The sequence below is a fragment of the Aedes albopictus genome, chromosome 1, assembly GCF_035046485.1.
Source record: "Aedes albopictus strain Foshan chromosome 1, AalbF5, whole genome shotgun sequence".
Classification (NCBI taxonomy): Eukaryota; Metazoa; Arthropoda; class Insecta; order Diptera; family Culicidae; genus Aedes; species Aedes albopictus.
In genome coordinates, this window is record NC_085136.1 from 114,415,106 (window position 1) to 114,428,668 (window position 13,563).

The window sequence follows — 13,563 nt, forward strand, 5'->3', positions numbered from 1 at the left end:
ACAGATATTCAACTGGCCTTTGCGGAAAAGGAGCAACTGGCTTCAGTTTTCTTGGATATTAGGGGCGCCTTTGATTCAGTTTCCATAGGAATATTGTCAGAAAAACTGCACAAAAGTGGACTTCCAGGAATTTTAAATAATTTCTTGTATAATTTGTTGTCAGAAAAACATATGAGTTTCAATCTCGGACAACTGACAACTTCCAGAATTAGTTACATGGGCCTACCCCAAGGCTCATGTTTAAGTCCCTTGCTTTATAATTTTTACGTGAAAGAAATTGATAGTTGCTTGGAAGGACAATGCACGCTAAGACAACTTGCAGATGATGCTGTGGTTTCTCTAAAAGGCACACATGCAGAAATGTTGCAAAGACCATTGCAAAATTCTCTAAATAATCTGTCAATCTGGGCAAGAGATTTAGGGATCGAGTTTGCTCCGCAAAAAACTCAATTGGTTGTGTTTTCTAGAAAGCGGAACCCAGCCCAACTGAAACTCAATCTTTTGGGAATAGAAATCTACCAGTCTTTGACTTCGAAATACCTTGGGGTCTGGTTTGATTCAAAAGGCACTTGGGTACCCAAATCAAGTATTTGGTGCAAAAATGTCAACAAAGGATCAATTATCTACGCACAATCACCGGAACATGGTGGGGTGCTCACCCGGAAGACCTCATAAAACTTTAGAAAACGACTATTCTCTCTGTTCTCGAGTATGGCTCTTTCTGCTTCCACTCAGCAGCAAACTGCTACCTAATAAAGTTGGAACGAATTCAATACCGTTGTTTGCGTATTGCTCTCGACTGTATGCACTCAACGCATAATGCGAGCCTAGAGGTCCTGGCAGGGGTGAAACCTCTCCAGAACCGATTCTGGGAGCTCTCGCTAAGGTTACTCATCAAGTGTGGAGTGAGCAACACACTTGTCATTGAAAACTTCGAAGAAATGCTCAGTCTGAACACTCAATCAAAATTCATGAGAATCTATCTGTTCTACATGTCATCTGATATAAGCCTACCGCAAGTTATAATCCTCCCCGTGTACACTTCACTATTGACAGTACCTCTGTTAAATACAATCTGTCCATGAAACAAGCTATTCATGGAATGCCAGATCAACTTCGATGTATATCTATTCCTCGCATTTTTAACGAAAAGTACCAAAATGTCAATTCCTGTAAGAGATTCTTCACTGATGGGTCTCGCATAAATGGATCCACTGGTTTCGGTGTCTTCAATGAAAATTTCACCGCCTTCCGCAAACTTCAGGAACCTTGTTCGGTTTATGTTGCTGAGCTGGCAGCAATCAATTTCGCTTTGGGGATGATTTCAAACATGCCCGTAGACCATTTCTTCATCTTCTCGGATAGCCTTAGTTCGATTGAGGCACTCCGGTCGATGAAACCTGTAAAACATTCATCTTACTTTCTTACAAAAATAAGGGAGCAGATGGGTGCACTGGTCGAAAGATCATACAAGAATACCTTTGTATGGGTCCCCTCACATTGCTCAATTTATGGCAATGAGAAGGCGGACTCTCTCGCAAAGGTGGGCGCACAGGAAGGTGAGATCTATGATAGAAGAATTTCACATGATGAATTTTTCCATTTTGTTCTCTTCAAGGTTGGCAAAATGATTGGCGAGATGGCCAGCTGGGACGGTGGTTACATTGCATTATTCCTAATGTTTCTTTGCGAGTGTGGTGGTATGGTCTGGATGTAAGTCGCAATTTCATTCGCGTGATGTCAAGACTTATGTCCAACCATTACTCGCTAGACGCGCATTTACACAGGATTAACCTCGCGTTGAGCAGTGTTTGTACTAAGTGCGGTTCCGGTTATGATGACATCGACCACGTAGTTTGGCAATGCCCGGATAATGACGCCTCCAGAGCGCTACTATTGGATACCCTTGAGGCCCGAGGTAGACAACCCTTTGTTCTTGTGAGAGATGTGTTGGGGACCCGCGATGTCACATATATGGGATGTATTTTCGACTTTCTTCGCTCTGCTGGTATAAAAGTTTAATTCGCTTGTGTTTTCTTCTCCAGTTTTTTTTTTTTTCTCTGTTTTGCCCTTTTTGTGTTACCAAGCTACTCCTGGCCATCCGGAAGACCAAGTCCCACAACAAGTTGGTACCAACACCACAAGGCACCGAATTCGCTAGCAAGATGCGATTCACCCCCGGATGAGCAGCAGTGAAACCTTTGGCCCAATCCTTACCCTGTCCATCCCTCAAAATGTGACCTTCTAACCTCGAGCTGCCACGAGTACCCTGGCTTCCACCCATTACTAACAGATATCATTAAAAAGTTATTATTCTGTATAATGTATACTATTAAGTACACAGAAAGATCCTCGGCTCCGTAAAGCGTTATACGCGATTGAGCCCCAAATAAATGAACTAGATAAAAAAAAAAAAACAAATATTCGATTATGCTACGTTGATACATTTTGAATGAATTGAGCAACCCTTTGAAATTTATGAACTGTAGAAACAATGCTTACAGACCAAATGTTCTGATACGTTATGTATATTTTATTGGTTTATTCGATGTTTTTTCGCGTCCTGACAAGCAATAAACGGTCTGTTAGAAAAATAATTCCAACCAAATGAAGGGAAAACTATTGCTTCATAATAGTCCCAAAGATATCAAACAGATTTGAACCATACTTTGAATTCAAAAAAATCATATTCAAAAATGTCCAAAGTAGCACCGCATTTCAAAAGTAGCCCCGCACGACGGTACTTGGGATTTCAGAACCCTGGGTGATACTCACCAATCAAGCCCGTGCACATAAGTGGCTTCAAGGGAGGGGTTTTTCCCAATTTTGGCAAGAGGCGGAAGGGCGCCTAGTGTATGAAACATCGGTAATGCACGGGCTTGTCACCAACCAAATAGTTCGTAACCGACAGGAATTCTTTCATTTCATATTCTGAATCACAGCCAACATTTTGTTCGGAATGCTTTCATTTCGTTGTTCTATTAATTCAATTCTTAGGGCTATTATTTAAATAAATGTAGATGTTTTCGCTGAGAATTTCCAATACATAAAATGAATAAAAACGTTTTACAGTAAGTAATTCAATATCCTATTCCCAATTTGTACTATTTTAGATGTTCCACAGAACACTACTCTACAACTAAATGCTACAACCATGAACAGAGAGCTAGATTGCTAAATTGTACTGCAAGTGTACGTAGAAATTGTCTACAAACATTCCAACCACCGTCTATAAAAACTATAGGTATAAATTCTTTGTGTACTTTTTTTAAGTTCAATCCAGTTTCTCAAAATCTCTAAATGCTAAAAAGCCTTAATTCAACGATACCTTTCATTCAAAGAAATAACTACTCTATCAGTAATAATCCGCTGTTTAAATATTTAATGAACAAGTTTTCTCGTTGTGCCTAACTAGGTAGTACCGAAAAACAACTTTTAATATGAACTACCAGGGAAGCCTATCGATTCCTACCAATATTTGTGATTGAATCACTGCTGCAAGAAAATTGACGGCCGCAGATTCGACGTAGCTTTCGAAATTGCACAGAAGCTGGTGTTCGCTTGCAATAACAAGCAATAACAGATTGAAGGATTGAAGTTTGCTGTAGTGAAATTTCTGCGTTCTTCTAGCTGATACTTCACCGATACACCCAAATCCTATGCACAGTGCCGGATTTGGGCTTCGGGGGGCCCGGGGCAAAGCCTATAAAGTGGGCCCCCAAAAGCAGGATTTTGAAGATTTTCAAACTTTTTGTTTTCAATGTTGTTCATATTTTTTATATTTTTAATGTTTTTTTTTTGCAATTCAGGAAAAACACTAAGTCACACAACTATTTTGTTCATTCAAATTATTATTTTATCATTTATTTTGCATTATTTTCAATGATATTGTATTATTGTAGGAAATATTCAGGCCGAATATTACTTAATACCGATGTCCTATAAAAGTGTACTTTCAACAATGCAGTTCTCAAAAAATGACGACATATTATTCAAATTAAGAAAAAAAACGAACATTTATTTCAATATTTTTGCTAAATCATCAAGATACTACATTCAAATTGACAGCGTAAATGACATCTTATGCAGATAGGTATTACATATACATATTTTAAACATTCATCCGCATTCATAAGACTTATGCAAATTCTAGAACCTAGCGTTCAATTTAATACCTAGGAATGTGGAGAAGTTTTCATTAGGATTGCAATATTCTACGAGTATTTTAAGATTCTGATTGAACAAAGTTAGTACGTCAAGGAGCGTTGACAATAAATTCTAAAAAAAAATAACAGTGAAACAGATGTGTAAACCCACTACCCACTGTTCCGAGATGTTTCTTCAAACTAAATTTTCAAAACTAACCCGAATTTAACAGGAATCATTATCTTCTATTTCCCATAATAACATCTGTCCTCAATGAACTTGTGCAGATGGATATTAAGTAGTTGTTTTCAGAATTATACGATCATATTCTGAAATCAATAGATTACAAGTATTGTTTAAGATCTTTTAACGTACTCTGTTTAGAGACGCTTTTGTGCAGTAATTTTGACATAAATAAAATAATTGAATTGTTAAGCAATTAAAATACTGTTTTTCAGTTTAATCAAAAGATCATTTTTTTTTCAAAACATAAATTGACAAAACAGTCTTATGACTTTAGAATTGCAGCTTAAATCAAAAAAAAAAAAAAAAATCCCACCAAAACTTTGAGTCCATGAGCAAATAGTTCCAATACTCTCAAAATTATGAAGTTTTGGATTTCGATTTCAGATTATAAACAATCTGGATACCCTTAAAGAACCCAATTATAACAACTCTAGGACATACAATAAATATGATCGTCTTTGCTGTGCATTTTTATGGATTCGTTGAGCAAAATATATAGTGCTTATAGATTTTTGGGGGGCCCCTCTAATCGGGGGGCCCGGGGCACTTGCCCCCTTTGCCCCCCCTTAAATCCGGGCCTGCCTATGCACCCAAGTTTTGACTGCCGAAGTTTCCACTAGATTGTCCAGTGCTAGAGTACCCAAGAATTTTGAACAGAGACTTTTATTGTTAACACCATGCGCATTAGTCTTCCAAATATCCATTCCCACAATCAGTCTCTGGTAGTTTCTCCGAGATAATCCGAAAACTGTGAATGGATGTGCTCCACAGGAGGCGGCGGAGGAACAGGAGGAGGAAGCTGTGGATGCAGACCTTGTGTGTAGTGGAATGGCAGCGGAGGCGGATGGTGCTGACCACCACCTCCTCCGTTGAACCATTCCGCCATCCAGGGTGGAGTAAAGTACGGCATCAACGTGCGAACGTTGGACCAAAACAGCTCGGACATAAAGTACCGACAGCTGGCGTAAACACTCCGGATGAAGTTCATGTACATGTGGAAGCTCGATGACATCGTGGTGGACATGAATGCCAGATAGTGAGACATGGGTGTCCACAGTGGCAGAATTGGTGGTACGGGAGCGATGGGGCCGGGAAATTGCGGAGGGTATGAGTACGGATGGTATGGTGGGGGCGGCGGTGGCGGTTGCAAGACTGGTCCTTGACCAGCCGCATTCCACAAGTGATAGAACTGTGGAGCCGGTGTCATCGTGGTTGTCGGTTGCTGCACCACAATCGTGGTCATTTGTGGTTCTTTTTCTTGGTGCGATGAAGAGCTGGATAAGCCAAACAAGTTACGTCTTACTCTGCGGCTCGAGCTTAGCTGCTATTCTGTGGGAGGTAAAACGCGAGGTCCGTATGCGTAGTCACGGTCGTACAAGACCGACTGCGAGTGATGGAGGTGGTGAGGTTCTACCGAGTGGAATCCGTAGTGAACGCCTGCTACCTGAGAAGAAAAGAAATTAAGAAAGGAACGGCTTAGTTAACCTTCACCTAGCCAACGTACATTTTTCACCTTCGGAAAAGCACAAAATGGTCATAACTTTTTTGTTTTTCGATGGATTTTGATTTCACAACTTCCCGAAAAACTCTTCTAGTTTAGGATTCCGGGGACATGGGTACCTGGTCCACATGATCCGGAGCTATTCCGGATTGTCTTGGGGTACAAAAATTGTCCACATACTTTGCACAACGTATACCTCAAGATCCCAATGAGATAGCAGTATAGTGTCCTCGGTGAATTTGTTCGGAAGGTTAAGAAGTAACTGGCAATGGCGAGTTTGGTTCGCGATTCGGCCGCTAGGTGGCGCCAGAATCAAAAATGTTCAAACCCCATATCTCAGAAACCTGATAAGATAAAATGACGCTGTCTTCGGAAAAGTTCTTCAGCAAGCTCAGAACTATCTAGGGTAAAAAATGTTCAAACTTCTATATCTCAGAATCCTCATAAGATAGAATGATGCCGTCTTCAACCTAGTTCTTCAGCAAGCTAAAAACTGTCTGATAGTTGAGTCTTTGATTCGTGATTTATTCGCCAGGTGACACCTTGTGTTAAACATTTAAACACGTATAAACGCATGGCGTTTTCTGCAAAATTGTTCGGCAGGTTGAGATCTATCTGGCAATGGTGACGCTAGGTGACACCAGCAATCAAAACGTTCAAACAATGTTATCTCCAAAATCTGAAAACGCCCAATAAATTGTTCCGAAAGTTAAGAGAAAGTATGATGTCCTTGGTTCTAATATTATTCGAAAGGCTCAGTGTAGTATCAAAATAAAATACTTGTATGAACATCCTAATGAACAAAAAGTATTACGTTTTCAGCATATTTGACAGGATAGTAGGTGGTCGAGTATGATTACACCAAGAGGCATTACTTTTACACCATATTTGACCACCTGCAGATATATAAATTTGGACACCCCACAATATTGCTTCTTTTGGTCCGTTTTCCTTCCGGGAATGTCTGGGAATTTCTAATGGAATTCTTCTGGGAATTTTTCGAGAGACTCCTTCAAGGATTTCAACAAGAATTTGACCGGGAATTAATCCAGGAACTACTCCGGGAATGTTTCCGGGAATTCCTTCGGTAATTTCTTCAGGAATTCTTCTGGAAAATTTTCAAGGAAATCCCCCGGATTTTTTTTTGGATTTCCTCCGAAAATTTCACTGAAAATTTTCCCAGAAATTCCTCAATTAGAAGGTTCAATAAAGAACCAAAACGTCGGACGTAGGAGCAACAATGGTGTTTGCTTACCACTCAGACTGCTCTTACCGAAATTATCTCGCTCGTTGAAAGTTTCAGTCGTAAACGATAGCCATTTAAAACCAACAATAGATAAGACAACATCAGCTTTCTGTAGACAAAAATGTTTCTATTGACTTAGGGCCGATTTCTTCACCTCGGCTTAACTCGTAAGCCAGGCTTACCCATATAGTTAAACCTGGCTTAACGCCTAAGCCAGGGTGAAGAAATCGGCCCTTAGGGTAAAAAATCTTTTTCGTGCAACTGCCGACTTAGAGCACTACCACGGACCAGCTGATCAGAGTAGCCCCACAGTGATGTGTCCCTTGCCGCTTCTATACAGGGCCCTGTCGCAGTCAACCTGGTAATAGGTGAAGCATGGTTGGCAAGGGCCGTCCACTTAAATCGCGAAGGACTTTCTACTATGGAACTTACTGCAAAACATGTACACGATCATCGACTTTGCATCTCGTGAAGCTGAAAGGGTCGAAGTATACCAAAGCTTGAGGCCTACGCAAACCAGACGCGATTTCTATGACAAGCAGAAGCGTGTGAGTACACCATCAAGTGAGGAGCTACCAGGTGGCGCCCACAAAACTAGGCGGCTGTTAATCCGGAGGTCGGTAGTAAAGCCGGCAAGTCGGACCCCAGTGAGGCGTCCCGGATCGAAGGTAACGGAGGGTGGCGACCACTGATTGGTCCTCAACAACTACAAGATACAGCTAGTCAGGACGCCCTTGACCTAAAGTAGAGCGGAAGAAGAAAAGGAAGTAACCGCAAGTGATGCAAGAACGAAGAGACACCAGACCTAGAAAACGTAAGAGAGCAGGTGCCAAGCGCGAAAAGGGCGACGCGCTCGTCATCAAGATCAGTCTAAGTACTCGGACGTTTTGAAGACAATGCGAAGCGACGCCAAGCTCCTAGATCTGGGAGCCGACGTGCGCAGTATTAGAAGTACTCGTATGAGTGAAATTATCCTAGCGTGAAAGGGCGCCACCTACAAGAGTCTGGCCGAAGAGGGGGCAGAAGGGGTCGTAGATGTGAGGGATCTTACAGTACAGGCGACTGAAGAACCTAGACGAAATCACTGAAGCGGAAGAGATCGTGACGGAACTGCGGCAACAGTGCGGTGGCCACCGCAGTTGTTCAGCTACGGAAGGGGCCGTTAGGGACACAGATGGCCTTGGCACAGCTACCTGTACAAACATATATTTATTTGTTCAACATCACATGTAAGACAAGACATAATCAACAACAGTACACCACAATACTCGGTTTGCGGCTGCCGCTCTCCATCCTCGGTCGCGCCCAATGCTCGCCAGGTCACGCTCCACCTGGCCCGCCCATCGTGCTCTCTGCGCTCCACGCCTTCTTGTGCCAACCGGATCAGCAGCAAAAACCAGCATTGCAGGGTTATTGTCCGGCATTCTTGCAACGTGCCCTGCCCACCGTATCCTTCCGGCTTTGGCCACCTTCTGGATACTGGGTTCGCCGTAAAGTGCAGCGATCTCGTGGTTCATCCTTCTCCGCCACACACCGTCCTCCTGCACACCGCCGAACATCGTCCTTAGCACGCGTCGCTCGAAAACTCCGAGTGCTTGCAGGTCCTCCTCGAGCATGGCCCATGTCTCGTGTCCGTAGATGATCACCGGTCTTATTAGCGTTTTGTACATGGTGCATTTGGTGCGTGGGTGAATCTTTTCAACCGCAGTATCTTCTGGAGCCCGTAGTAGGCCCGACTTCCGCTGATGATGCGCCTCCGAATTTCACGGCTCACGTTGTTGTCATCCGTCAGTAAGGATCCGAAGTAGACGAATTCCTCCATCACCTCGAAAGTATCCCCGTCTATTGTTACATTACTACCCAGACGGATCCGGTCGTGTTCGGTTCCGCCTACCAGCATGTACTTTGTTTTTGAGGCATTCACCACCAGTCCAACCTTTGCTACTTCGCGTTTCAGGCGGGTGTACAGCTCTGTCACCGTTCCAAATGTTCTGGCAATAATGTCCATGTCTTCCGCAAAGCACACAAATTGTCCGGATTTTGTGAAAATCATTCCCCGGCTGTTTAGCCCGGCTCGTCGCATCACACCTTCGAGAGCGATGTTGAAGAGTCCATCACCTTGTCGCAGTCCCCGGTGAGATTCAAATGAACTGGATAGTTCACCTGAAACCCTTACGCAGTTTTGCACACCGTCCATCGTTGCTTTATTCAGTCTAGTCAGCTTCCCAGGGAAGCCGTTTCGTCCATTATTCTCCATAGCTCTGCGCGGTCGGTACTGTCGTATGCCGCCTTGAAGTCGATGAACAGGTGATGTGTTGGGACCTGGTATTCACGGCATTTCTGGAGGATTTGCCGTACGGTGAAGATCTGGTCCGTTGTCGACCGGCCGTCGATGAAGCCGGTTTGATAACTTCCCACGAACTCATTCGTTTTAGGTGACAGACGACGGAAGATGATCTAGGATAGCACTTTGTAGGCAGCATTCAAAATAGTGGTCGCCTCGAAGTTCTCACATTCCAAATGGTCGCCTTTCTTGTGAATGGGGCAGATTACCCCTGCCTTCCACTCCTCCGGTAGCTGTTCGGTTTCCCAGATCCTGACAATCAGCCGATGGAGACAGGTGGCCAACTTTTCTGGGCCCATCTTGATGAGTTCTGCTGCGATACCATCCACCAGCTGCTTTGTTGGTTTTGAACTGGTGTATTACATCCTTAACTTCCTTCAGCGTGAGATTTGGTTCATTTCCGTCCTCCGCTGCACTGGCGTCGTCGTTCCGTCCGTTGCCGTGGGCTCCCGTGCCTACGTTCTCCATGCCATTCAGGTGATGATCGTAGTGCTGCTTCCACCTTTCAATCACATCACGTCCGTCCATCAAAAGGCCTCCGTCTTTATCCCTGCATATTTCGGCTCGTGGCATGAGCTTCTGATAGAATTTCCGTGTTTCTTTGGAACGGCACAGCAGTTCCATTTCTTCGCACTCCGATTCTTCCTGTGGCGGACGTAAATAAGTTCGTTGAAGTAGGGAAGCTTAAGGTGGGCTGGTCAGTACGCCAATTGACCTTTCATGAGCCACCGGAGGTTTGCTTCAGTTGTGATGATCTATCGATGAGAAACCTTTTACCCTCAAAATGATTATTTAAGTAGGTAACATTTTGAGGATGATGGTGGTAGATCACCACACAGGTGTCCGCAACCAAGACACAAGTCGTGGGACTGCAAAGGCCCTGACAGGAGTAAACTGTGTAGGAGGTGGGGCGCAGAAGGCCATAAGGCACAAGGCTGTACGAGTCCACCCATCTGTCTGAACTGTACCGGGAAATCCGTGAACATCAGGCATCCAACAGGTGGTCCAAGGTGTCCGGCCTTCAAGAAAGCCGCAGTGAACAAATCACAGTGCAGGTAACACAGCTGAAACTGAACCATTGTGACGCGGCTCAGCAACTGCTTTGTCAGACAGTTTGCGGGACGGACATCGCCATCATAGCGTCGATATGGACGACGAGTAAATACCGCGTCCAGGAGTTGGTGTCTACTACCTATATGGAAGCTTCGTGGTCGCCAAAGTAAACGTGGACTTCTTCTGTAGCTGTTATGCACGTCCGCGGTGGTCGATCGATCAGTTCACGCAGATACTGGACTCTATGACGACCGTGATAACAGGGCGAAGGCCAATTGTAATAGCAGGTGACTTCAGTGCCTGGGCCATGGAAAAGGGAAGCGGTTACACAGCCAAGCGGAGTCAGATCCTGCTAGAAGCAGTGGCCATGCTAGATGTCGATCTGGTTAATGTCGGAACCAAGAGCACAAGAGTACCTTTAGTCGGAACGTAGCGGAGTCGATTATCGACGTTACTTTTTATAGCCCTGGCCGTACAAGTAGTTCGAACTGGAGAGTAGACGATGGCTACACTCACAGCGATCACCAGGCGGTTCGCTACAGTATCGACTACAATAACAGATGGCAGCGGGTAGAGAAAGAAGCGACTAGGTCAAGGCCGAGCCTTCGCAGGTGGAAGACCGCATACTTCGACAAAGGGGTATTTAAGGAGGCGCTCCGCCGTGAGCAACACCTACTTGGTATAGGTGGCGACGAGCAGGTAGCGATGCTCTCGCATACGTGCGATGCGACCATACCTAGGCGAGTCCACCCTACAAATTGGAGACCACCGACTTACTGGTGGGCTCGCGATTGGGGACCTGCACCGCGCCTGCCTACGGGCTAGATAGTGGACGCAGCGAGCACGATCTGAGGAAGAGCGAAAGGAACGGCGGTGGAGTTCGCCGCTGCAAAAGCCGCGCTGAAGACTGAGATAAGGGCAAGCGAAAAGGCCTGCTTCGAGAGTCTCTGTCAGAGTGCCAATGTGAATCCGTGGGGTGATGCCTACAGGATCGTGATGGCCAAGCAAAGTGGTGTAATGGCTCCTACAAAGCAACTTCCAGAGATGTTTGAGGGCATCATCGAGTGGCTTTTTCCGCATCATAATCCAAGTCCTTGGCCTTCTTTCGTAAGATGGCCAGGGACTGGGGCTAGCGATCAGAGTCGCCGATGGATCTTGCGGGGATAGCAAAGTCCCTTAGCGTAGGTAAAGCCCCACGTCCAGACGGAGTTCCGAACTTGGCCTTAAAAGTAGCTATTGCAGAGGCTCCCGCGATGTTCAGGTCTGCTATGCAGAAATGCCTGGATGAGGGAGTGTTTCGTCCAGCGGTAATTTAGGCTCCTACGTTGTGTTATTTTTCTCCCGGGGGACTCGAAGAAGAACGGACTACTTTTACTAATCACGTTTTATTGGCGCACCACAGAGAGGCAGTGCTCCTGCTCTGTGGTGGTTCTATTGCTTACAACTAAAGTTACATACGGGATGAGCTGCCGCTTTTATAAGCGGCAGCGATAGTACGGACAATGCATACAAAGCGCAATGCGCTAAAGGCTAGCAACACGCAGCCCAGAACGGCGATGATAATGCCGTTGGGCTGCTTGCTGCTAGCAGCAGAATAAAACGGAGACAAAACAACACAAATTGAATGCACACCGCTGCGCCGCTGATGCTGCTTAGCGCGCCTGGGTGACGCCGTTCATGTGCTGCGCCAACAGGGAGTTTTCTTAGAAGTTTTGAAGAGGCTGAGCCTGGTTCTATTGCCAAAGGCGGGGAAACTCCCCGGAAACCCGTCAATATGCTTGAGGTCCACCGAGGGTGTAGATGGTCTCTCGAGTAGCCAGTACGACTTCCGGAAGGGGAGGTCGACCGCAGACGCTATCCTGTCGGTTACAAAACCGCCGCGATAGCACTCGAGCGTAAGAGAAGGGGGATTGGCTACTGTGCAGTAGTGACTCTGGATGTAACGAACGCGTTCTATAGCGCCAGTTGGCCGGCTATTGCCGTTGCGCTCCTGCGTCTGGGGACACCGGGGTATCTGTACAAGGTTCTCGGATGATACTTCCAGAATCGAGTTCTAGTTTACGACACAGGGGTGGGTCGGAAGCGCTTTCATATAACCTCAGGATTCCCGCAAGGTTCCATCCTAGGTACGATGTTATGGAATGTCATGCTGACGATATTACGCTGGAAACCGACAGAGGGGGTATTTTCGGCCTTGGCAGTCTTTTAACGGCAGCAAAAACGGCTATTGCATTGTAACCCGACGGTTTCGGTTATGTATTTAACCTTTCTCAAGGATTATATGCTCGTTTTCTTGTTGGATTTAAAATTTGGCTGTTCTATGTACGGAGTCATGGAGTGATGGCGTCCGCTATGGTCCGTTTGTACCGATTTGTTTGAACCTCACTTTCAGTGGAGCTTTTTTGTCGGATTCGCAGCTTTTCAAAAAAGATCGCCTACGATTTTCTCGATATTTTTATCGCCTACGCTTTGGTCGCTATTTGCTTCGACCGGACTCATGAGACAAACGTCAGATTACGCTGGAAATCTACGGTGAATCGATCGAAGAAGTGGAGTTGACTACTACCCACTCGATCGCAATTGTGGATGAATGGACGAGCTCCAGGAAACTGGAATTGGCTCATCACAAAACTGAAGTGGTGGTTTTGAACAACCGAAAGTCGGAGCAGCCAGCGGTGTTGCCTTTGCAGTATCAGCCATCAAGGTTAGATCAGAGGCCGTAGCATTATTTTTTGTCTGTATTAACGAGATGTTTAACCCTAGGCTAGTTCATCTCGGGACCCACGCTTGATTTGCCTTCCGAAGGAAGAACTCACATTTTGTGAGTTTTGTCGGGAGTGGGATTCGATCCCAGGTCCTCGGCGTGATAGTCTTGTGTTCTAACCACCACACCAGGTCCGCTTCACAGGCCGTAGCATTAAAAAGTGTCCCCGGACAAGTCAGGGGCAGATGGAGATTCCATGTCGGCTAGTTCCTTTGAAGTGTAAGGTCAAATAGCGGTGCACACGGTATCAGTTTTGATACTTG

At 45.2% G+C, this 13,563-nt stretch overlaps 2 protein-coding genes across 2 annotated transcripts in view; both read right to left on the reverse strand.

The window, feature by feature from the left end:
* The window catches only part of LOC134285124 (uncharacterized), a 225,755-nt gene that overhangs the window by 56,499 nt on the left and 155,693 nt on the right, over positions 1-13,563 (reverse strand). The window lies entirely within an intron of this gene.
* The window catches only part of LOC115256060 (uncharacterized), a 35,340-nt gene continuing 27,477 nt past the window's right edge, over positions 5,701-13,563 (reverse strand). The window contains exon 4 of the mRNA XM_029854306.2: positions 5,701-5,836. Coding sequence (XP_029710166.1) covers positions 5,717-5,836 — 120 coding nt within the window. The 3' untranslated portion in view covers positions 5,701-5,716. The remainder of the gene's footprint in view (positions 5,837-13,563) is intronic.